General features: G+C 39.7%; 1 protein-coding gene across 9 annotated transcripts in view; it reads left to right on the top strand.

The window, feature by feature from the left end:
* Nucleotides 1–25,133, top strand: part of DSCAM (DS cell adhesion molecule) — a 459,192-nt gene that overhangs the window by 397,197 nt on the left and 36,862 nt on the right. For 8 of the 9 annotated variants that reach the window (XM_064152540.1, XM_064152541.1, XM_064152539.1 and 5 more), the window contains 7 exons: nt 2,792–2,909; nt 3,664–3,827; nt 6,895–6,993; nt 7,915–8,103; nt 9,983–10,273; nt 16,435–16,611; nt 23,443–23,473. In XM_064152540.1, coding sequence (XP_064008610.1) covers nt 2,792–2,909; nt 3,664–3,827; nt 6,895–6,993; nt 7,915–8,103; nt 9,983–10,273; nt 16,435–16,611; nt 23,443–23,473 — 1,069 coding nt within the window. Of the gene's footprint in view, nt 1–2,791; nt 2,910–3,659; nt 3,828–6,894; nt 6,994–7,914; nt 8,104–9,982; nt 10,274–16,434; nt 16,612–23,442; nt 23,474–25,133 lie in introns of those variants that run through there. The other variant, XM_064152548.1, reaches the window with a different exon arrangement.

Genomic DNA, 25,133 nt, shown 5'->3' with positions numbered 1-25,133 from the left:
ATGCAGAAAATTGGACAAGGGATAATGGATACGAACTACAGCACAGGATGTTCCACCTAAACATGAGAAGGAACTTATTTACTGTAAGAGTCACAGAGCACTGAACAGGCACCCCAGAGAGGTTGTGGAGTCTCCTTCTCTTGAGACTTTCAAGACCCATCTGGATGAATTCCTCTGTGACCTAAGCTAGATTAGGGTCCTGCCCTGGCAGGAGGGTTGGACTCAATAATCTCTGGAGGTCCCTTCCAGCCTCTAACATCCTGCGAAAGCTGCCAATAGCATAAGTAGGTGCAGTGTTCTGTGAAGGCACTACCTTATCTTGAATTAATGATTGGGCAATTTGCAAAAATCAGGAACAGACACAACTCTAATCCAGTGCCATGCCATTGGAAGTAAGGCTCCTGGGTAGTCGGTAAGCATGTGGGTAGCTTTGATAGCAAAGAGCTAAGCCCCGCAGCTCAATTGTCCACAGGCTGCATAAAGCAAAAGAGCGAGATCTATGACATTTAAAGCATTTTATCCTCATGAATGCCCATTAGTATTTCAAACCTATTACTTTCAGGAACTTTTCACTAGATAATATTTTTTTTTCCTGATTTTCTTTTGTTTGTGAGCTTGTTAGTACTCTCAGAATATTTCTAGAAGTTAAACTATAGCAAAAACTGGAATTCATAGTATTCCTGCTGTTTTGCCATCGCTTTTAGAAGCAGTCTGTACATGAAAAGAATCTACTAATCCATAGAAAGCTGTGAGTGCTTTCTCAAAAGTAGTATGGTATGCTTTTGTAGTATGTAATTTTGTATTGCAGTCTGTGATCTTACCCCTAGCTTAGGCTTCTGGGAGGTTACTTCCACACATCACTGTAAAATGGGACACACAGGATACTGAAAACCAGAAAGCTACACCATAAATGTTGTACTGTGGGGATCTGCTATTCAATCTATAACTTGAGGAATAATTCACATTGAAATCAATATTAAAAATCAAGGGATATCACTGAAACTTTGCTAACAGTGGTGCCATGTCGTGCTGAAAGCTTCAGGAGGATTCCTGCATTGTGTGTGCTTTGTCCTAAAATAACAGGCATCAGATGAAAATAGGTAGATAATTTGATTAACATTGGAGAGGAGGAAAATCCAGGGAGAAAAGGGATTGATATTTCATTTTAAAATGAGTTTTCAGGTTTCCTGTTACAAGGGGATTCTGCATGAAACATGAGTTCAGGTTTCTAACTGCCATTGCTCAGAAAGCACTGTAGCTCCTAGGAGCAGCCCAGGTGCTTAAAGCTGTATTTTATAGGTAGTCACAGCTGATAGTAGCTCCTGCTGCTTTTTAAAGATGGCACGAATACCTTAGGCATCTCTTGCAACCTGGCACTGCTGAAGACAAATGAGCCTTCTAACACAAACTTCAGTGGAGTCAGCATTTCACACCATGTCTCTGGGTAGACAGCATCTTTCTCTTTCAATTAGCTTGGGTAATTAGCCCCATGGCTTGTAGCAATACAGGACTGCATAAAATACGCTCTTAGGAGTGACATGATGGAAAACACGACTGTATCATGAGACTTAGTAACTCACCAGTGCCTTTGCATCATTCTTGTGTACCACCCCCTCAGAACAACACACACTGCAGCACTTTTCTGCTGGGGCTAACCCTCAGGGCTGCCAGGGGAGAGCCAGGGGTCTTCAGCTGCTGCATATCCCGGATGGGACTTGTCAATTCTTGGCTACTATAAAAGCACCTAACTTTGATATTGCCTGTTACTCATAAACATCAACAGCTACTTCTTGTGCTTAAACCTCTCAAGCAATTCCTGAACAGATCATAGGTAACACAGGCTAAATTGATTGAGTCTATGAAATCTTCACTTTTTGTGATTATCTCAAGTCCCACTGCAGCCTGCTCAAGTAACATCCCTCAACTTTTCAAGGCCTCTTCTTTTATCTTTTTTTTTTAATTATTATTTTTAATTTGGGTTTATAGGTGTATATATATATATATGAACTGTCCCACTTATACTTGATGATGGTTCTCATTTTTCTGTTTTTCTAATTGATGCAAAATGGATTACTGTACATAAATTCTGATCAGGGTGCATGACTGAAGTAGATCAGGATTTAAAATGCAGTATCATGTATATCTGTATGTCAGCATGTGCCTTTGAAATATGTAGGCCAAGAAGAAGTCTATTTCTGTCAGGGGTCACTCTTAAATAATGTACAATGAAGCTCTAACTCTACTATACCTGTATATTATAAACTGAAACTACAGGAGTGGTATTTTTATTGGTATATTTAGGTGAGATGAGAGCAAACACAAATTAAACTGACTTGTTTGTTCTTATTTGTGGAGTTCAGACAGACTTAGGAATGTGCTAACAGCAGTGTGTCAATAATGTATCTTTTTTATGATACCAGTCTACTGTGCACACTTGCTGCTGCAAGTCTGGAGAGAAGCATCCCTTGAGCATAATTTCCATCCATAATTTCTACCATGAAAAATATAACAATCATTAAAGCTTATTAATAATTAGTTTTACTCTTTTTCTCCACAAGGACTCTTCTGCTTCGTCTCTCTTTTAGTAACTTGTCTTCTACAAAAACTAGAGAATTTGTACTTGAATCAATAGCTGCTATTATGAGTTAAAATTAAGTAGTTTTCTGAAAGCCCAGCTTGTAATTTTCAGGTTTCATTTTCCACATTTAATTCTGGATGTCTGTGTGTTTCCTTTCCAAGGGCTGTATGAATGAATACCTCATTTCAGTCTTTCTTGCTTTCTGTTGTTCAGCTCCTGCTAGGATTTTGACATTCAGTGGCACAGTGACGACTCCCTGGATGAAGGACATTGTCCTCCCCTGCAAAGCCGTGGGAGACCCAGCTCCGACAGTCAAGTGGATGAAGGATAGGTAACCAGCAACTAAATGTATAGCTCAGATAAAGCCCATTTGCCTAAAATCCTGAGGCTTACAATGCAGGTGATCTTGGATGACTTTGTCAGGAAGAAGAACTGTTTCCAGGGGCTGTACACAGTCATGGTAGACAAACACTTCTGAAATTGCTTGAACTGTGGTTAATTAGAGGGTTTCAGAAGGGAGGAAGAGTTATAAAGAAAGGGTAAAGGTAAACATTGAAAATATAAAACCTAGGAATTATTGAATAGTACTGTGGAGTGCAGTGTACTCTCACCTGGTTTTCTGTTATTCTATTTTGATCTTCAGTTTTGTAGTCTGGACAATAATTTTAACCTAAGCACTATGCAAGCACTGATACTGCAATGCTGTGAAACTGTCTTGTACACCGACACCTATATATTTTTTATATTTTTATTCAGGATGGACTTTGTAGCCATGAACTGTGTTTTACTCTTTATTTTACTCCTTATTCATTTTTATGAATTAGCAAATAGTTACAGAAGGAGGCAATTTCCATTTTCACTGAAACTGGGGCCAGGAGACCTGCATTCTTTTAGCAAACGGCAGGTGCTTCCCAACAGGAAACATTCCTTTGCTATCTTTATTAAGGAAGACACTTCCCACCCTACCCCAAACTGCAGTTTTCTTTCTTTCCATTCTTAGTTGCTTTAAAAAAAAATAAAATCCAATTCTGAGTAATTTTGATTGTAACTTCTTTAATGTATGCACTTTGTTTCCTGTGAGGTAGTAACGGGACACCCAGCCTAGTGATGATTGATGGGCGAAGAAGCATCTTCAGCAATGGCAGCTTTGTCATCCGTACTGTGAAAGCAGAAGACTCTGGATATTATAGTTGTGTGGCCAGTAACAACTGGGGATCAGATGAAATCATTTTGAATTTGCAGGTACAAGGTAAGATGAATGGATCTGTCTCAGAAGTTGTTATCACAGCTATTAACTGCTATGTGCTGGTAATGCATAGGTATGTCTGTTTGCAGGTACATGCAAAATATTGGTATTGATGTGTGCTAATGTAAGTTTCATCCTTCCAAATTAATAACTATAATATTGTACAGGTTATGCTGACTCAGACATCAACATTTTAGGACATAACAAATATATTGCTTTTGGTGGAACAATTCACACGCAGTTAGGTCTCCATGTAAGCTTTTTTAGGATTGACAATTGAGCTTTTGCATCCAGGTATCTTCTAGTTCTTTGCACCGAAAGCATTGACTGATACCTTCTCCTTACAAATATTATATGTATAATTTAAACACTACAAAATTCAGAAAGAGCTGAGGGCCTGGAAAGTTGCCAACAGAGATATACCTCTGTACTAAGCCCTTGGCAAAAACTTCATTATGTGGAATTTTGTTGCTGGTAGATGAGGAAGCATTTAAAATGAAACATCAGTACATTCTCAACCAGTGCATACTACCAGTTACTATTTAAATGCATGCTGAACTGTACATGATGGTGGCATGCTGGTGTGTGTAAATGCAATAACAATATAGGAATGCACATTAAGAGTTAGTGTGAAGCATGCATTCACACACCAAGAATTTGCTATGCAGGAGATTTCCCTGCTCATTTATACTAAAGTAGATCCTAAGAGTGCTTGAAATGACTACAAGTTGTTGTACCAGAGGGAAGCAAATAACTGAGTTGGAAATACAGGACATGCTGTGTCGATCTCTCCTTTGTCCCTTGATATGCAGTCTAAACTTAGAGTGCAAATATGAGAACACAGAAAGGGACTCTTTCAGCTACAATCCAACTATCTCTGCATCAACTATTCCACTAAGGCTCGAAACAAACGCCATAGTGTACATCAACTTGCCTACAATCCAACATCACCTGAAGATGCTCTTCAGCAATTTTGGAAGCATGAGCACAACAGGAAGTAGGGAGAGAAAACACTATCAGATGGAAACCCTATATTTATATTTCACTAAGTACTTTAATAATTGCATGTCCTTGATGTTATTGAACTGCATTAGCTAAAAGCAAATCAATATTACTTCCCTAAGGGACAGGCAAAAACTGGCATTTAATATGTGGAACCACCATCTGTTCTAGGTAGAGTGAAGTTGTGATGACAGCTTTTACAATAAATCTTCCACAATGTAGTGTGTGCAGTCTCTCTCCATAGAATCAACCAAGTCAGCCAGGATAACGGAATAAATCCATCTCACATAGGAAACTTTCCTTTAGAGTATAAACTTCCCATTTTTTTATTTACTTCATCACCCTTTAGTCTTGTAAGGACAGTAGAGTTAACTTCTCTTTGAACTAGTCCATAGCTTTAAAACCAGAAGCCCCCATTTTGTGTCAGCACTCATCTTTTTTTTTAATCTGAGGACCTGAACATGAACTGCAGTTGGGAGATTTTACTGGAATTTCACTCTGAAGGTAGAGCTCTCCCTCAAACATAGGCAAGGCAAGCAATGTCCTGTCAGCAGACTGTTGGACGTGAGAGAGCATTTTAAACTTCTTTCCTGCCTTGCTTAGGGGCTGGCATCTGTTGAGCAGTACCTATGGCAGGGAAATGACAGCCCCTGCCATCAGCAGTCATAAACACCAGCACTTCTTTCCCACACTTGCAGTGGCAATGACTGGAGAAGCTGTGACAACCCTCTAATCTCTCCTCCTTGCCTTTCCATCCCAGCTTTGCTGCTGCTTCTCAGATCTCTTCCCATGATGGACGCTGTCAGTGCTTTTCTCCTTGTTCTTGAGAGGGAGATAGACTCAATGTTATGTACATTTCTGAGGAGCACAGAGTTCTCTAGTATCTGCAATCTGCAAAGCAAGGTGCTGCTGTGCATGACTGCAGCAGTGCGAGGGATTTGAAACAGTAACTTCCTTTTTTATTCTTTTTCAGTTTCTGAACTTACAATTGGAGATGTGAAACACTTGGGTGAAGTGTTAGCAAATATTTACCCTTGAGGGCTCTAATAAATATTCAGCTAGGTCTTTGAAGTTTCCCCTACCATTCTCTATCTTCACGAACGCTATCCTCCGCGGCCTTGATGTTTCTGTGTTGTGGTTCTAGTTACCTCATCTGTGCCACAGGACTAGATAATTGATTCAGGCAGAAGGAGGATTTGTCGAGGTGAAAAGAAAACTGGCAACTTTGCCACATTTTGCTGCAGGGCATTGAGCTTTGGAAACTCACCTGCTGAATGCTGCTGCAATTAGGGTTTACTTAGGCTGAACCTAATCTGTCACAGTTGCCAGTCTTGTGTCTCAGTCCCAGTCCTCCTTACCCTGGATGACTTGTTGGGAGATAGCACAGCTCTTTCCCTTCCCTTTAATACTGTGCAATTCTTATGTTACTTGACTTAGACACGGTCACAATTTTTATGTGGTGCAGCAGAACTGTGAAGTTTCCACGTTTCTTCAGCCTTTGCTCATAGATTTATGTCTTTTTTTTATATCAACAGCCTCAGGGAATAGATGGTGTGATTTAGAAGAGGTATGGATCAGCCTCTGATCAGCCCTCACAGTTACACTGGCAGAAACTCTTGTTATGCACTTTTTCTCCCCATTTTTGCCATAGTAGCCTGAAAACACATGCATAAGTGAGGCATCATTTGCAAATGAACATTTCCCACTGTTAAGAACTCAGCTTCTTCCAAAAATAGATAGTGAAAAAAAAAAGGAAAAATAATGGCTGGGTAGCTTTTATACCATGGAGGTCTGATAGGGTGAATACAGAAAAATCCAGTGAAAACCAAGGGTTAAGAATTGGAAGAAAAAATTATGTAGGAAGTTAAATATTTAAAAAAGAGAGAGAGAGAGTGCTTGTCTGTTCTTGTCTTAACCAAAGATGTCAGCTAAACAGACACTTTGACAGAAATCATTTGCATTTTTATGCAACTCAAAACATTTGTTTGATAAATGACTGTTAGGAGGGATTAAGATCACATCTAACCATTTGAATCTGCTCTCTGATTGTTAACTATCTCTCATCTAGTTCCACCAGACCAGCCAAGACTCACAGTATCTAAAACGACATCATCCTCTATCACTCTTTCCTGGATACCTGGAGACAATGGTGGCAGTTCTATCCGAGGTAATATAATTTGGGTTAATTGCAACTTCATAATAAAGTATCACCTGTGATTAGTAGGTAGTTACAATTAGCTACCAAAACCAAACAAACAAACAAACAAAAACCAAAACCACACAAAAAAAACCCCAATCTCTATTGCTATCTGGACTTAATGTGCACTATTGTTGTTGTAACAGGATCACAGGACATTAGGGGTTGGAAGGGACCTCCGGAGTTTATCAAGTCCAACCCCCCTGTCAGAGCAGAACCATAGTGCAGGTCACGGAGGAACACATCCAATCTCCAGAGGAGACTCCACAGTCTCTCTGGGGAGCCTGTTTCAGTGCTCTGTGACCCTTACAGTAAAGCAGTTCCTCCTCTTGTTGAGGTAGAACTTCCTGTGCTGTAGTTTATACCCATTGCCCCTTGTTCTGTCACAAGAGGCAGCTGAGTAACTGAGAAGAGCCTGTCGCCTCCCTCTTGACACCCAGCCCTCACATATTTACAAACATGTATTAGTTTATTAGATAACAGATTTCAATAGATTATAGTTTCTCCCTGTGGTAGTTTAGTCACAGATTAAATCCTTTTCTTCCAGCATACCCTCTGCTGTTATGACAGTTAGTCTCTTTGATTTTCCAGACACATAATCTCTAAGCATTCCATTTGGAGGGTCAAGGTTCATCATCTAGCCTTTGCTGCTGATTGAAGTGTCGTTAGAAATGTCTAACCCTTTCTTTTCCCCCTTAAAGAGATCATTAAAATGGTATTTAGGCTGCTGTAAGGGTAGGCAAAATATATTGCCCCATATCTTTTAGGTAGGGGAGATCTGTGTTGTCTTCCTGTGCCTGAGATTTTTCTAATGTCATGAAGTCTTTACAATTCCTGCAGAGATTCCAGGTTTTGTCTGGCTTATCACTGCCACCTGTGCTTTCCCTCCAGGTTATATTTTGCAGTATTCTGAAGATAACAGTGAGCAGTGGGGTAGTTTTCCTATCAGCCCTAGCGAGAGGTCCTATCGTTTAGAAACACTGAAGTGTGGCACATGGTACAAGTTTACTTTAACTGCTCAGAACGGAGTGGGACCAGGACGCATCAGCGAGATCATTGAGGCCAAAACACTTGGCAAAGGTATGCTCATTTCTATCACCTTTGCTCACCTAAAGCTCTTGTGTTCTACTGTAGACATTGGTTTGATGAGATAGGCTTGGACATTTTAGTATTATTTGCTTTGGAAACGTTTCCAGTTGTGTCCATGCTGTGACAGCAGAGGCTGTCACTGTAGGGACTGAATCGCTTGAAGCCACTGGTATTCTATGCCTAGCTTTTTTCTAAGATGGGTTCGTGGATCTTTGGGATGGGAATCTCTCCACTGTCGTAGACTGTAGCAATTTTAAATTCTACCACTGGCATGAAGAAATCATTTTTCTCTTCTGAAAAATGCAGGAGTTTGTCTGGATGTTAAAGGAAGGTGGGAAGCATATTTACACGCAGAGGAAACGGAGCCAGTGTCTTATTTCTACTGCAAGCTGATACTGGGGCAGTTGTGCGAGTAGCACCCTTTCAACACAACGTGAAAAACAAAGTTTACATAAAGCTCTGCAAGGCAAAATGATAAAAAGTTGTGGAATTCCTGGCTAACTCAGCAGTAGGTCCCTTGGCTCTGATTGCTGACAGTAGTTCCACATTGCAAATATGTGTCAGATTTGACAACAGACCCACTTAAAGAGGCAATTCAGAGAGTTTTACCCTGAAGTCAAGATAGTAGCTTTGCGGTAATGTTCTAAAGATCACCTCAGTTTGCATTTCTGCATGTGTTGTAAGAAATACTCTAATCTGAAATCAGTTTCATCATAGAAATAGCGTAATTTGATAGCTATGCCTGTCCTTCTCTGTGTTCTTCATCACCTCAGAGCAAGGTGGGCATTTCATTTGGTGTTCAGTGGCATAGCAAAGACCTGGTGTGAATCGTATGACTGGCAGAAGCTCAAGGGAGACTGAAGATCCTCTGTCTTCATACTGAGATTATTGGTGGTCAGGGGGAATAGCCTGCTGACTTTAAATAAAGGGACACTTAGGGAAGTAGAAATTGGCTATTCTTATTTCTATTGCATGAAATGTGAGGCTTATGTATGTTTCAAACAGCAGAAATCAGAGAAAGCAGATCTCCCAACTGTTTGAATTTCTCTGAGACTTCATATATGTGCCTGGAAACTACTTTGTTATATTTTCAGACTGAACCAGGTGCTGTGTGATTTAGAAAGCTGAGGTAATTTTCATTTATGTGAGTACTCCAGAAACTCCTCTATCCAAATCTATTACCAGAGACAAGGGAAATAGTTTGAAACACATGGCAAGAATCTCAAGTTTCTCTTAGATTCTGTAAGGTTTAGAAAAGAAAGTAGATTTTGGCACATCAAATCACAAGAATAGCAATAAGACCCCAAATTGACAAGTTATACTATATTTTATAGAATAAAATAGCACATTACAGGTTCTTTCCAAATTCAAACTACATATTATTTTCAAATATATCATCTGCCACATCAGCATGTTTGAAGTCTACCTGCTAGTTCTTCAAAATTGTCATTTTCTGCAAATAAAAGCCTCTGTAGTCTCAAAAAAAATTGTGGTCAGTTCCCCTTCAAAAGAAGGCAATCTTCTACTGTGTTTGTCTTCTGCAGTATTTCCACATAATCTTCTGAACTCTTCCATATTTTGCACAGCATTTACAGATACAGAGTGTCTGCACTAGATTTACAAGTGGATTCATTCCACTCCATGCAAACAGGCAAGCCATGTCCATACAGAGATGTATGGACATATGTATTTGAAAATTTCAGTTTGTGAGTCTAACACAAAGTGCAAAAAAAAGCCCCAACATATAAGAAGAGAATGTTTAAGGTGAAGTTAAGGCTGTCCTATAAATTGTTCTCTCAGATGTATATTTTTGGGAGTCCTGTGTTTGTAGTAATCAAGCACTTAACTTGAAATGCGTCACTGCTTCCAGAGCCGCAGTTTTCAAAGGAACAAGAACTCTTTGCTAGTATCAACACCACGAGAGTGAAACTGAACCTGATAGGCTGGAATGATGGTGGCTGCCCCATCACCTCCTTCACCCTGGAATACAGGCCATTTGGGACAACAGTCTGGACAACTGCTCAGCGGACATCCCTGTCAAAGTCCTACATACTATATGACCTGCAGGAGGCAACCTGGTATGAATTGCAGATGAGAGTGTGCAACAGTGCAGGCTGTGCAGAGAAACAAGCCAAATTTGCAACACTGAATTATGATGGCAGTAAGTACATCTATTTATTTGCATGTCCAAGACGTTGTTTGTACTCTAGTTTCTAATGTGAATGTTTTGCTTGTCTTCTCTTTTTCCATGAAACCCTTTTTGAACATGCTAGCCATGGTGACAGAGGGGTAACAGTCTCAGAGATGTAAAATACCCACTGATTTATTGACAGTAGGGTGTGAGGTAGATGAGAGGAATCGTTTATTTGTCCTCACTGAGGGAAAAGCTCTAGCCCCAGAGCAAATCAACCATAACACACATAACCATAGGACAGTAGGTGTCATTAGTTCCAGTGGTCACAGGAGCACTGGCTAATATTTCATGCATCTCTTCCATGAAATTTTTGTCTTCCATGCAATTGGTTCCTGCAGTCATTCACAGCAGTTACTGGCCTTATTGCTATTCCATGCAACGTCCTTGTGACAGAGCTCAAAACCCATTATGTGATGCAACAGAGCAGCTAACTAGCTTGTCTTCCAGGAAAGCCTCCAGACAACATCATCCTCCAAGGGTAAAGCAATGGCAATGCTATTATCCCTATTTACAGACAGGGGAGAGTGAAACTAATGTCTGTGACAGATGGCTTTGTCATGCCCAGCAGCAAGGCACAGGGGATGAAGGAATTGTTGCATCCTGCCCTTATGGCAGGAGTTACTGCCCATCCTGCAAAAGCTGGAACAAGAGGGCAAGAGCAAACATTCCAATTTGTCAGTCATGCCAGCTCATATTCTGGCATGTTTATTGAAAATGATGGTGGCACATGTGTGCTTCTTCTGGCTCTGTCGTGGGAAATGGTTGTATTTCTGGCAAAAAGGCAGTACAGATGGCTCCAGATAGCAATTTCTTTGAATTGCTCTAGTGTGAGTTGACAGAGCTTTTCTGGAGATGTGCTGTGTAAAATGACTAGCAAGAAAGTTCAAACAAGAGCTGGTAATTGTCCAGCGACAGCTCTGAATTGCTCTGTTGGTAACACAATTCTCTGCTGCAGTTTTGTCCCATGCAAAACACTCTCTAGGACAAAAGTCACACGTGGCTCAGGGAAAAGCAAGCAACAGGGACTACTCCCAGTCAGAAGAGTGGAATATGAAACAGGCAGGGTTCAAATCTCAGCATCTTAAGTATCCTCTAGCATTATCCCAGTCTTTGTGTTAAGTACTTCTAAGTTCTTGATAATAATTAATGACACATCTCACCCTTTTGCAAATAGCACACCCCTGATTTTTTTTTTTCAGAGAAAATATAGTTTTGGTAAGCCACCACACAGTCCTGTGTTATTTCTGACAGTATAAAAAAAATCAGATAAACATTTTGCCTCAGCACTTTAGAGACCTAGAGGAAACCAAGATCCAAGTAGGTACTATACTAATGCTACTAGGTCTTGAAAGGTAGACATAGGACCTGTTTTACTGAGCATTTATTCACAGTAAGTGTTTCAGGTATTATCTGTTCATTTCTTACCACTTTCTTTAGCCTATCCTCTTTTCTTTCTAGTATCTTTCTATAGGCAGCATCCAAATTCCAGGGGTATTTTTATTAGCATCCAAAGTTATTGTTACATGTTGTTACATATTACATATATGATTGCAAAAAACAGTGTTGGGCCATGCTAAAAAAAATAAGATTATATGAAGCGCAGGTCCAGAGCTTTAAATTCCCACCAACAGCAGTGGTAGGTTGGACTCAGTGATCCTAGGGGTCTTTTCCAACCTGGTTGATTCTGTGATTCTGTGAAAGCAAATCTATTCTTAACAGTAAAGTGATTTGAAATGTTGCCAGTCTCCACTTTTTGGACAGGTGATGATACTTGTTTCGTATGGTGTGACCTGCACAACATTTTATTTTTGAGTGTTGCTATATGACATCTTTAAAAGTGAGAAATACCTGGGCCACTGCTTCTGGTCAGCTAGAAAAATTCTCATTTACAACACTGATTATTTTGTTGTTGTTATTGTCAAGCATTCTTTGCCAGGGCCATATTGTGCCTTAGAGAGGCAGCATAATCTGAAATGCTGAGCAAAATGTTAAGAGAGAAAGCACGGATGGAAAAGGAGATTTCAGATTTCAAATGTTCTGAATTTGTTGCCTTTGATGCAGAAATAAAATAATAAAATGATTATTAGTGGTATTAGAATCATCAAAAATTAACATAACCTATTCCCATGAAAGACATTTAATAAAATGCTTTCTATAGCAAAAGTTGTCCCCACAAATTCCCAGCTCCCCATTATTTTGTTCCTTGTTAAGCCTAGCAGCACAGGCTTAAGGTGCTTCAGAGTTGGTGAGTAATGTCTAATTAGAAATTAACATTTTCTGTCTATACTTCAAGAGGAAATCTTTGCTCTCAGGACAGTGAATTTTTCCTTTATAGAAAGCATACCATTGGAAACCTCTTGGCCATCTTCACTTTGAAGTACTAACCCTACCTCTACCATTGATTTTTCTTGTGATGTGAGATTAGTGCCTTCCAACTTCTAGGGGTCACAGCTGCTCTTAGAATGAACCAGTTACAAGGATAATGCTTTGAAGATTAGATAATACATGTATGAAAGTTCTGAGATACCAAATGCTAAGAACAGCTTTAGCAGTTTTAAGATAAGACCTTTGTAAACTTTGCTGAAATCCTTGGGTTGTGTGGTGTTTCAGTCACTTTGTTTGGACTGCAGTAGCTGGTAGTTATCTGTGATAGAGCTGCTGAGAAATACTACAGCTAAGTATTCTTTATCTTAAATCTCTTCATGGTGAACTGGGTCAAAAGGTTAATTATAGATCTACGTGCCACTTTTTGCTTTCTGTCCATAGATATTTCAGCTAACCATTTTCAGCTTACAGATTTTATGACCTTCCTGCCCCTTGTTTTTTCAGAACATTTGTGCTCAGTACTTAGGGAGGTATTTTTAGCAACGTACAGCTGCAGTGTGTAGCACTGCAAAGGAGCTTCCCGACTCAGAGATCAGCTACTCAGTAGCCCTGACATGAAATCAGCTTGGTAGCTGCTCTATTGCTAATTGATTCTAGCCCACTGGAGGCTTGCTACCATGAAGAACAGTTAAGACACAGGAAAACAGTAGGAAGTTCTAAAGCCATAAGGTGCAATGGGAGATGCTGGAAGGGCTGTGGCACAGGGGGAGATGGTGTCAGAGTCTTTTAAATACAACTTCTATGAAGCAATAGTAAAGCAGGCTAATGAAGGGTGGTGAGTGAATTGACAAGGAAATAAAAAGGCTCCAAAATATTCTGGCACTTTGTCCTGAGAAAATCTTTGACTATTCCCTTCTTAGCCAACACCTAGAATGACAGTGAATATTGAATGGTGTTTTCTTGTTGAATACCAGGATTCTGGGTTTGTGATTTCTTATTAGAATATCCACAAATAGATAACGTTAAGGACAGATAAACTTGCAAGGTGTTTTTTGGTGTTTTGGCCACAACAACCCCAAGCAGCGCTATAGGCTGGGGACTGAGTGGCTGGAGAGCAGCCAGGAGGAAAGGGACCTGGGGGTACTGATAGATAGTAGGCTAAAGATGAGCCAGCAGTGTGCCCAGGTGGCCAAGAGAGCCAATGGCATCCTGGTCTGCATCAGGAACAGTGTGGCCAGTAGGACAAGGGAGGTTATTCTGCCCCTGTACTCAACACTGGTCAGGCCACACCTTGAGTACTGTGTCCAGTTCTGGGCCCCTCAATTCAAGAAAGATGTTGAGGTGCTGGAACATGTCCAGAGAAGGGCGACAAAGCTGGTGAAGGGCCTGGAACACAAACCCTATGAGGAGAGGCTGAGGGAGCTGGGGGTGTTTAGCCTGGAGGAGGCTCAGGTGTGATCTTACTACTGTCTACAACTACCTGAAGGGGCATTGTAGCCAGGTGGGGGGTGGCCTCTTCTCCCATGCAACCAGCAATAGAACAAGGGGACACAGTCTCAAGTTGTGCTGGGGTAGGTATAGGCTGGATGTTAGGAGGAAGTTCTTCCCAGAGAGAGTGATTTCCCATTGGAATGGGCTGCCCAGGGAGGTGGTGGAGGCACCATCCCTGGGGGTCTTCAAGAAAAGCCTGGCTGAGGCACTTAGTGCCATGGTCTAGTTGATTGGTTAGGGCTGGGTGCTAGGTTGGACTGGCTGATCTTGGAGGTCTCTTCCAACCTGGTTGATTCTATGATACATTCTATGATACATTCGCTGATTAAGTTTGTACTGCCTGTATGCAGCATTATACACAGGAATTACTTAAAAGATTTATGGAAAATAATCATCACTTACCTAAATAGTTAGGCCCTAACTGAAATTAAGGCCACTCTTAATTTGATTTTCATCAGAGTATTAAGAAAAGCAAGACAGTTTTATGTACTCTCGAATGTAACACTTCTCAGGCAATGTGTGACTTCGATTCAGGGTAAAATTTGTCCCTTTACTGTTCAGAAAGGTTTAGGAGTATTCAGAAAGTGTTATTAGTGTTACCTTTAGGAGCTTGAAACTATTTCAATTTCTTCATCTAGTCATTTTCTTTACCTTTAGAATAACGCAAAAACTGCATCTCAGTTAAGACAAGATTAAAAAAAAATCCTTCTGTGTGTTTATTCCAAGAAATGCAAAACTAGAAAAAGAAAGAAAATACTGGGGAAGAGCTACAACTGAACAGTAGGAAAATATTCCAAATACAAATGCGAGAGAATTAAATTTTTTTACATACCTGATACAGGTTTGGATGGTTGTAGCTTTTCTGTTTTTCTTTGTCTCTTTAGGAAACCTCTCTTTTTATTATATACAACACAAATTAAGTTCTCATTAAAAAAAAATACTTAGAATTCTACATTTTTGCTTTGGCTATGGCACTCACATTGTACTACATCATATCACAGGTTAATGTTTTTTTTTCTGGTGCTGTATGATACATAAGAAGATATAGCTATATCACTCAATGCAACAATTAAGATGTGAAAAAGGGGTCTGCCTTTTTTTTCTATCTCACCCTCCTATCCTTTTAGCAATCAGGTAGCCACTTTTATGTTTTAGTAGCTGGTGAAAATGAAATAGCTTCCATCAAAAGTCATCACAGTTCACAATTCTTGAATGTTTCTACCCCTTTCAAACAAATCTGAATTTTATAGCCTCATTTGTGGTTGCACTCAGCAGCTTAATAGTAATTGAGAAATGAGTGAGAAGTCTTCCATAACTAAACAGCTTTCCAGAAAGAAAGAAGTGCTAGATTCTTCTCATGTCCTTTAGAAGTAAAAATGAATCCAGATATATTCAAAATGCAAATAGGACCTAAAATGAAAAAAGTGAGCTGCCTGCCAATGCCAGTAGTTTGTAGATTCATTTCCCTCATGTCACTCTTAAAATCTGATTGTTTCCATCCAGTGTTACTCTCCTGCTTTACTGATGAGCATAATGTCAGACACTCTTTAGCAAATTAGCATCGAGTTAGGCTATCTGCATTTCAGATCAATGTCACTACTGCATCCCTAAGACAAGATGTTTCCGTGCAAAGGATTAATCTGATGTATCTAGCTGTCCTGGTAGGGCCTAAATCCTGCCAGGCTGGTTTAACCCTTGCTCTCCTCCTGTTGCAGATCTGAGAGTAGAGGAGTAAGCAATGGAGGGTTTGGCCCCAGCAAAGCCTTGAGGGCTAGGGGCTTAGCACCATGTGCCAAGTGTCTTGTGCTACCCCTCAAAGTGCCTGCGTGGTCACACGAGGCATGAATCTTTGAATTCCTTGGCCAGAACAATGATGCTGGTGCCAAGGAACTTTGTCAGTTACTTTGCTTACAAAGGAAAAGCTCAACAGAAAGTGTGAATATGTCAAGGCAGTGTTATTTTCACATAGTAAGGAGTAATATACATATGTAGCAATTCTGAGGCCTCTTGCAGCTTTGTAGTGCTTTAATATGACTCAAAGTTGATTTTCATTTTTGACTGTATAATGGGCATAGTTTTCTGTCATTGGTGAATGCATTTCTCAGTTTTTGATAATCTGTGTGTCTCTGCAGTCAGGACCTTGTTACCTGTGTGCATGGCTGTTACACATGCAGACACAGCATCCACCTTGAATATGACAAATCCTTCCCAGTGTTCTGCATGTGCTTGAAGAATGTAACATGCCACATTCCTTGAGAACTCAATCTTTTGTCTTCATTAATAGGCATCTAATATCCTGACACTGTTTCCAGGTACAATCCCTCCGCTCATTAAGTCAGTTGTGCAAAGTGAGGAAGGGCTGGCAACCAACGAAGGGCTGAAGATGCTGGTGACCATTTCCTGTATCTTGGTTGGGGTCCTGCTGCTTTTTGTAATGCTGCTGATCGTGCGGAGGAGAAGGAGGGAGCAGAGACTGAAGAGGTTGAGAGGTAAGATGAGAGCTATGGCACTTACTCCTACAGGCGCATACTCCCTGAACATGAAAGGAAAAAGTGGGGCTGCATGTGACCAAATACTTAACCCCCAGCTGGTGTTATTGTCATGCAATATGTAACTGACATCAAAGCATAGGAGGTTTTGACAGAAATTCCTTCTTTTTTAATTTGCTAGCAAGCATCTTAAACAGTAACCTATGGATGTACTGTTGTTATTTTGCACGGGGAGCAGGGGGGAGGGAAAGAAAACTATTTCTCCTATATTGACACTTTTTTTCCTTTTTGTTGTTGTTGTTTGTTTCCCTTGTGAATGACCTGGGGTTTTTGCCACATGTTTTTTCCCACTGTTAGAGCAACACTTTGCTGTTCACTGACCTTTCATTGTTGCTGATCTGTACTTTCTCCCAGTCCTTATTCAAATTTGAATAACTTCTAGATCTGTGAATTCACTCAGCTTTATCAGACTTCTAGTAAATATCCCACAGCCAGTGTTTTGACCCATGCTGTCTACCACTTCTGTACTTGTCTCTGTAAGGGTTTACACTAGTACACAACAGCAGACTTTACATTGAAGGTATCTGGGGAAAATACCTTCAAAAGTACACACTGAATAAGTAGCAAAGTGATTTATCAGCTGCAAAAAGAAGTCTTGATAATTTCCAAGAGCCATCCATATTAGCCTGGAGAAGAGGAGGCTCAGGGGTGACCTCATTGCTGTCTACAACTACCTGAAGGGTGGTTGTGGCCAGGGAGAGGTTGCTCTCTTCTCTCAGGTGGCCAGCGCCAGAACGAGAGGACACAGCCTCAGGCTGCGCCAGGGGAGATTTAGGCTTGAGGTGAGGAGAAAGTTCTTCACTGAGAGAGTCATTGGGCACTGGAATGGGCTGCCCGGGGAGGTGGTGGAGTCGCTGTCCCTGGGGCAGTTCAAGGCAAGGTTGGACGTGGCACTTGGTGCCATGGTCTGGCCTTGAGCTCTGTGGTAAAGGGTTGGACTTGATGATCTGTGAGGTCTTTTCCAACCCTGATGATACTGTGATACTGTGATATTGTTTTATGACTTCTATTTTAACCAAAGTATGATCATGACCTATGTTAAACCCAGGGCCAGCCCTGTGTGATTCCATCTCACCTTAACATCTATTTGTTGTTTTTAGGCCTCATTTTATCTTTTGTAACAACATTTTGGATTTATTATAATTAAAAAACCAACCCAAAACCCAGGCATAGGCATATTCATAGATTAAAAAATGACAACTAGCCATATGGTTCATACACAGCTATTGAAATCAGGGCATCTGGAAGCTTTAGAATCATAGAATCACAGTTTAATCCTCAGCTAAACAGCTTAAATTGCAGGTGATTTGGAATTTAACTTGCATAGTAACTTTCTCAACAAAACTTTTTTGGTCATTTACCTCTGTGAAGTGTCTGTTTAGTTTTTGTTTGTTTTTTTAATCAAAAAAAGTGGTGTACTAAGGAATTGTTATCTTCTCAGAAATACTGCAGAACTACACCCAGTAACGAGCAGGATGTTTTGATCTCCTTGACTTCAGGAAAGGGTGGCTGTGCACGTTTAGTTTTTCATGGCTAATTTACTAGTATTTATAGGTTTTCGTGGTACAGTCCCTTAAGGAAGACTGCTGATCTCTGGCTAGTGTGGCTTTTGCATTAACATAAGGCTTCTCTACATTATTTCCTCTCATAATAGAGGAATTTAGAAGAACATCTGATTTTCACTTCAATGCAGGCAGTGACAAAGAATTCCATCAGTACTTTTGATATAAGTCATTAGTATTTAACTACCATTTCTGTGAAAGTTGCTTCTCACTTCTTATCTGAATTTCTCAAGCCTCAACTCATCATCTGGTACTGCTATACTTCTGTCTGCTGGACAGAGACTGAAATTCTTTTTTGCTCCATATATTTAGTCTCTGAACATATGCCTTTTATAGGGGCATAACAAAGTAATTTCTTAGTGTTTTCACTGGTAAATTAAAGATTTTTTTTTTTGCTCTGTGTTTTTTCCATTATTTATTCATTTCAGTGCATTTATCTGGTCCTTTTGCAGTCTTCAGGTATCTTTTTCTCATTTGTGCATGGTAGAACTTAGCCTGGTTCTAGCAACAGACATATCAGCACCAGATAGGGAGGCTGCAATCTTTCTTCTTTCCCTTTATGGTTTTCTGCCCATATCTGCAAGAATCACTTTTTTGGGTACTGCATTATTTTAAGAGTTTGCCTTTAACATTGTATCCATTCAGATCACCTGAGAATTCTCTGATTACACTGAAACTGGGTAACATTCTCCGTTGTATAGCTATGGCTTGCATCGCTGCTGTACAACCTTATACTAATACAGGTGCACTGTTAAATTGTGGCCAGACTACCTAGTGACCCATTCAAAATGTTGTGCCATAATTCCCTGGCATTTTCACTATATTTTAACCATTTATTTCTTGTGTCATTCACAAGAATTCATCTGCCATAGCAGATACTATTTCATTTACTCCAGACCACTGACAAAACTACCAGCAGTGTGATGTGCCATGATACACCATGACAAAAAAACTAAACAACCATTTTCTGCTTAAAATTGTATTTCTGGTGTGTTGAAACCCATGAAAAATGGCTGCTGTGTTAGTCTTTTACATCATGCTACTTCGTTATCAGAATACATTGAGATACCAAATGTTTGCTCTAGGGAAATATATTATTTTAATATTATTTAATCATGAGAGTTATGATGAAAAATTCGATGAGTGTTGTTTCAGTGTCGTCAATTCTCAGTGAATCTCAATCTCATTTTAACAAACCAGCTTTGACGTGGCTGATAGATTGCAAGTTGATATTGCTTGGCCATCAAGCTTCTTTTTTGGTCATTTTGTTCATTGCCAAAATCAGATTGATAGGATATCAGCAATACAGATGGGTTTTGGTCATTCTCTCTGAAGACTGATCCCTTCATAGATGTTTTCTGCACTTCTGGAGGTTTCTTCCTGTTACGATGATCTTTCTGACAGTTGGTATTGCTGTTCCAAAGAACTCCTTGATAAGGTCTCTAGAAAAATCCTGTGTGCAAGTTTTTCAGATGTCACTAAAAAAAAATATTTGCTTTAGCAGTCATTGTGTTCAGTTTTCATCTGAATTAATTTTGAATCTGCCACTGAAGCTTGATGTGTGACATCTGTTGGGGATTCTTCAAGGCACAGGACTCATTTTTTCTCAATCATGATTTCACCATCAACTTTCCTCTAGTCCACATCAGAAATAATAGTTTCTACAGTGGGACATTCTAAAAAAACATAAAACCATACAGGTTCCCAATGTAATTCTTGCTTTTTTGGCTCCAGGAGATGTGTTTTCTTCAAACCTACTTGACAAATTAGAGTGGAAATTCCAGATTTATTTGCAACACATTGTGCATACAAACATTAGCATTTGTGCTTACAGACAGTGAGCTTGTGGTTTCAGTTTCTTTGGGGGAAATGTGACACAAGAAAAGCAATCTCTCCATTCCTAGCCCTTTCATTCTTTTGTTTAGCACAAAGGAACAGGTGAACCTTTCTTCCTCCTGTGTCACACTCAGTATGAATTATTTCTCCAGGAGTATTCTGCTTAGAATGGAAGCACAGATTTTACCAAAGCTCTGACTTTAGCTGAGTTTGTAAGTTCCACATGCCAGGTTAGTAGAAAATCTATTGACGGCTGAAGTTCATGCAGCCATTTAGGAGGTCAGCATGTATTTTAACAGAGAAATCTGATGACTTACCACTCTCTCTCCTGATTATTATCCTAGCTCCTAGCTCCAATACTGGCGTAGTAGTGTTCTCTTTGTTTTTAAATTCAACTCACCTTAATCCAAGCACAGCATGACAGTTCAGAAGTGGCAGCATGCAATTTAAAGCTGTACCACAGCCCCAGATTTCCCAGGAGGCAAGCCAAATGTGTTAAGAATTTTAAAGGTGGCTGCTTCAGCAAATCGAAGTGAGGACTATTGCTGGGATCGTGTCTGTCCCTGCAGTCGTGTCAAACCCATGGTGAGGAATGGTTTGTCTTTCACTAAAGCATGAAGTGATGTTTGGCTGGAATGAGAGATTGCTCCTTTAACTCTGTCATTCGTGCCTCCCCCCCACTCCATTTTACCCCCCTTAAAGCTGGGAGATCAGACAGTGGCAGGGATATTAACTCCTTTTATGAACTATTCTCACTTTGATGATGAAAAGCATGATGTAGGAAATACACCTTGCAATCCACAGTCCATATTCACTGGCTTGTGAAACTAGGGCTTCTTGCAGCTTATTGTTTTAGGCATGCTGTTATATTCAGTTTTTTTTAGGCTTTTTGTTTGCCTGTTTTTTGCTTTTCTGGCTTTGCTACATACATGAGATCCATTATCTCTTTCTTTTGGTCTAATCCTGTATTATCCTGTGTGCCCAGTACAGCTACCATTAACTAAACTAATGCTGCTGACCCCTGTAACAATCTGCTTGAATAATGAATACATTTAAATCCTGCTGATGGTGGAGTTACTTTTTCTTCTGCAGTGCTTTCTTGTTTGGCTTTTGAGATGTAACATGATCTTGGGTGATGTCTTATGTTATTTTTAATAGAAGATGCACAATCCTCTTTGCATCTCTCTGACCAAGAATGTATCTATGTTACTGAGCACTCAAATACGTGCCGCACGTATTTAATGGTGAGAAGGTACCATTTTTTCCAGGTGTAGCAGAACACAGACATTTCCTGAGCAGCACCTGAGACCATCTGAGCGAGGTTGTTGATCTTTTACCTACGGTAAAGAAATCTAAGAAGTGAAGTGAACCACATTGGGCTAAACAACCTTCAACTTTGTCCTTTCAGGAACTGTTTGTTACTCACACAAGTATCCATAGTCTTCACTTAAGGAGGCTGCGATTGCATCTCAAAAGCTGCTAGTTGAATGAAAACACTATTTGCATGTTGAAACCCCCTTATTTTGTGTGTCAGAAGGAGAATGTGTGCATAATCTCTTCATGATCCTAGCGCTGCTAGAATAACAAGAAGCATCCTGAAGTTTGCTGAAAACAACATCACATGGAACCAGAGCTTTGTTTTCCTTTGTTTGTTTGTTTGTTTTGTTGTTGGGGATTTTTTGTATACTTTGAACTAATTGGGTCCTTATAAGTCAGTAGCAAAACTATCCCTGACATCATTTGGCAGCAGCAGCAGTGGTAGTTTGGTTTATGACTAATGATAGACGTTGGTGTCTATTATGTAGTATCGCTTCTAAGAATGTTTAACAGCAAAAGGCAATCCCAAACAAAATGAAACATAGAAAGTCTGAGAGCATAAATGGAGTAGTACATGGATTAAATAGGACATCTGGGATGAAGAGTGCTTCCTTCCACCAGTAATCTGCCATGATAAGTAAATAAATCTAGAGGAAGCATAGAATTTCAGCTTCCCCAGTAGCAGGTGGGGAATGAGGCTTAAGATAGGCAAACTGTTACAGTGTCAGAGAAACAGAACGTGGAAAGTGGGTGGAAGAGATTTTACTGAGGTTTTGTTTGTTTGTTTTTAATGAATAAAAGAGTCTTCTGTCCATTTGTTTTTAAAGTTAAGTCAGAGTGATGCATTAAGATGGTGGCTTGCCATGCCTGCATCCTCTCAATTTTAAAGACATGATATTTAACAGGATCACAAGCAAGGACATTGTTGAAGGTATAGGAGACCCAAAAGGTAATTAAGGAATGGAAAAGGTGAAATGTAGAAAACAAGGCAAATCCAGTAAATGCCTTGGCAGGGGCTGGTAGATAAGCAGCAGATAGACCAAGAAATGTAAAATTTCACTTAACAGGAGACTTGCTTGAAGACTTAGAACTTGGAATTGTTTTCATCTGGGATTTGCTTCACTTGATTGCACAAAAGACCACTTTATTGCTGTCTGATGTGCATAAGGACTCTGGAGTCAACATTTTTAAATGAATTTGTTCAGCATCAGCCTGCAGGAAAACAAAGCATTTGCTGAATAATACTACAGAAATTCTGTTAGGTTGATGAAGTTTCACAGAAAGTTACCTGAAGAATGCTGGGTGAACTAACCTTCAGCTGTGCCTTTTGATCTATAAGTACCAGAATAATTATATCCCCATAGGATTTCATACAAATAATGATAGCAATGAAAACAACAGAAGGAATATTTTTTTCCTTCAGCAGCACCTCATTTTGCAGGGCTAATCCACATGGGAATGAGCCACCTCCTGTTTTATGTCTAGATTGTCCTCTAAAGGCACAGCAGTAGTTCTGAATTATTGCTAGTGGAAACCCATTCATAATTGAGAGCAACCAAACAAGTTGATGCCTTGGAGACTTACCTTGCTCAGACCTCCATGCAGACAGGTTTGGTTTGGAAATGGTGAGTTGGCAACTGCTCATCCAGCTTGTTTGGCTCCTGCCCAGAGATGGAGGTCAACATTTCTATTGTTTTGCCCTTTCTTTTTTCCTCACATTTTCACTTACTGCCTGTGACATGAAGAAACCGAGATCCCCTTATTTGATAAATTGTTCCTGGTTCTGATAAGTTTCTGGGTTTTTTTCTAGTTAAGTCAATGGTAGCTTGTATTTCTCTAAGCACATTTGTTGAAATTGTGAAACTAAACAGGGCTGTCTGGGACTGTGACACACTTTGGACACAAGTAGAGGCTTTTAGAGATTATTTTATTCTTGCCATCAACCTGAGAAACAAGAGTGGTCTTACACATGGCTAATTCAAAGCACTTACTTCCTAATAATCCACCTACCAAAGAGATTTTAATTTGTGATGATATTTCTTCTGTTCTCTTCTAGATGCAAAGAGTTTGGCTGAAATGCTTATGAGGTAAGAATACACCCAAGTGAAACATGTTAACGATAGCTGGGTGCTAGGTTGGATTGGATGATCTTGGAGGTCTCTTTGAACCTGGTTGATTCTATGATTCTATATGTAAATTATTAAAAATGTCCTCATTTATTAGAGGGCAGAGGGAGAAATAAACCTTCTATTGCTAAATCATTTTCCAAAACACACCATTTGACTGTTAAGAACTGGGACAGGTGTTGCTTAGAAATAGGAGGAAAAAGATAATCTGTGAGAGAATATAATGGTAAATAACCTGAGATTTCTTTTAGGAGCAGAGTAAGTTATGGAAGTTATGTAGGTCCATTTGGATACTTCTCTCATTTGGAAAAACATTTTCATAATATATACAAAAGTAATTGCTCTTCAGGGACTGAAGGCAGTTAAGTGCCTGGATGCAAGTATCTCTGAACTTTACAGTTATATTTATGTAATTCGCTCTTGTTAGCTGCTTATGCCCAAAGGTATAGAAGAGCAGGTAAACCCATTTATCATTTCTCATTTCTGTTCCATCAACTCAGCATTGAGAAATCTAATTCTGTTGTTGAATTGCAGCAGAATGGCTATTTTGGCACCACAATTCTTTCAAAGATGGAAATTTCTTATCTCTGATGTGTGTTATTTTGTCTGGGGAGAAGATTGAACTTCAGAATTACTGCATATATTTGAAATAGAATTACCAAAGGATTGTTTTTAAGTTCAAATGAGTTTTGGGTTGCTAGAAAATCTTTTTATTCTTAAGCAACAAATTTGAGAATGTCATAGATATTTTACCAAATGAATTGTACTCTAAACTTCCTCACCCATGATAAACTTCATCTGCTGTTTTAAGTATATATTTACCCAAGATGTGGTGAAAGATGGTTTTAGTGTAAACTCAGCTCTGTGCCATCAGTCTGCAAATGCACTTGAATAGTACCACTGGTATGTAACAAGACTGGTACACAGTTCAGGTCATAACCTTCCTATCTGCCAGTTAGAAACCCCTTCTGGTGGCAGACTGCAGGTTTAAGCAGCTTCAGAAAGATATGCTCTGATATTTTTCAATGACACAGAAAGCAATAGCAATTAGTGTATGCATCAAGGCTGCTCCCTAAAGAAACCCAGCAGGGCTGAAACTCTTGGATGAGGATATTCATTCCCAGGGAAAACCACACATAACACTTCCACGAAACTGGTAACCTGCTTAGCTTCACTACTCTTTTTGCCACTTCTGCAAGACCATTTCAAAGCCTCTGACACTTTTTTTACCTTTACTGATATCAGTCTTTGAATTAAAGAACTACTTCATCCCTTCCACCTGATGCACTCAGAGAGCAGTCAGATCTGCTCCCAGCCTTTAGTTCAGAGCTGCTTTCCTAGGTAAATCATCTATCACCATTTCTCTTTACTTTTTCTTTCAGCATCATTGAAATATGATCATCAACTCAATTTTCCTCACCACATTTATTAACAAATAACCTTGGCTTTATTAAATAACCATATTTTATATCTCTTTTCTAAAAATGTGAACAAAGGCAAATAATTATGAAAACAGGACTTTAGAGGAAGTAGGGAGACCTTCGTTTGCAGATGCATCATAACTTGGAGCTCTCAAAGTGGTGTTGGTTTTGGGACCCTGCTTTCTGCAGGCTAAATTCTC

The sequence above is a fragment of the Pogoniulus pusillus genome, chromosome 12, assembly GCF_015220805.1.
Source record: "Pogoniulus pusillus isolate bPogPus1 chromosome 12, bPogPus1.pri, whole genome shotgun sequence".
Lineage (NCBI taxonomy): Eukaryota > Metazoa > Chordata > Aves > Piciformes > Lybiidae > Pogoniulus > Pogoniulus pusillus.
The sequence above is the reverse complement of the archived record's forward strand: the minus strand, read 5'-3'. Positions and strand labels throughout refer to the sequence as shown.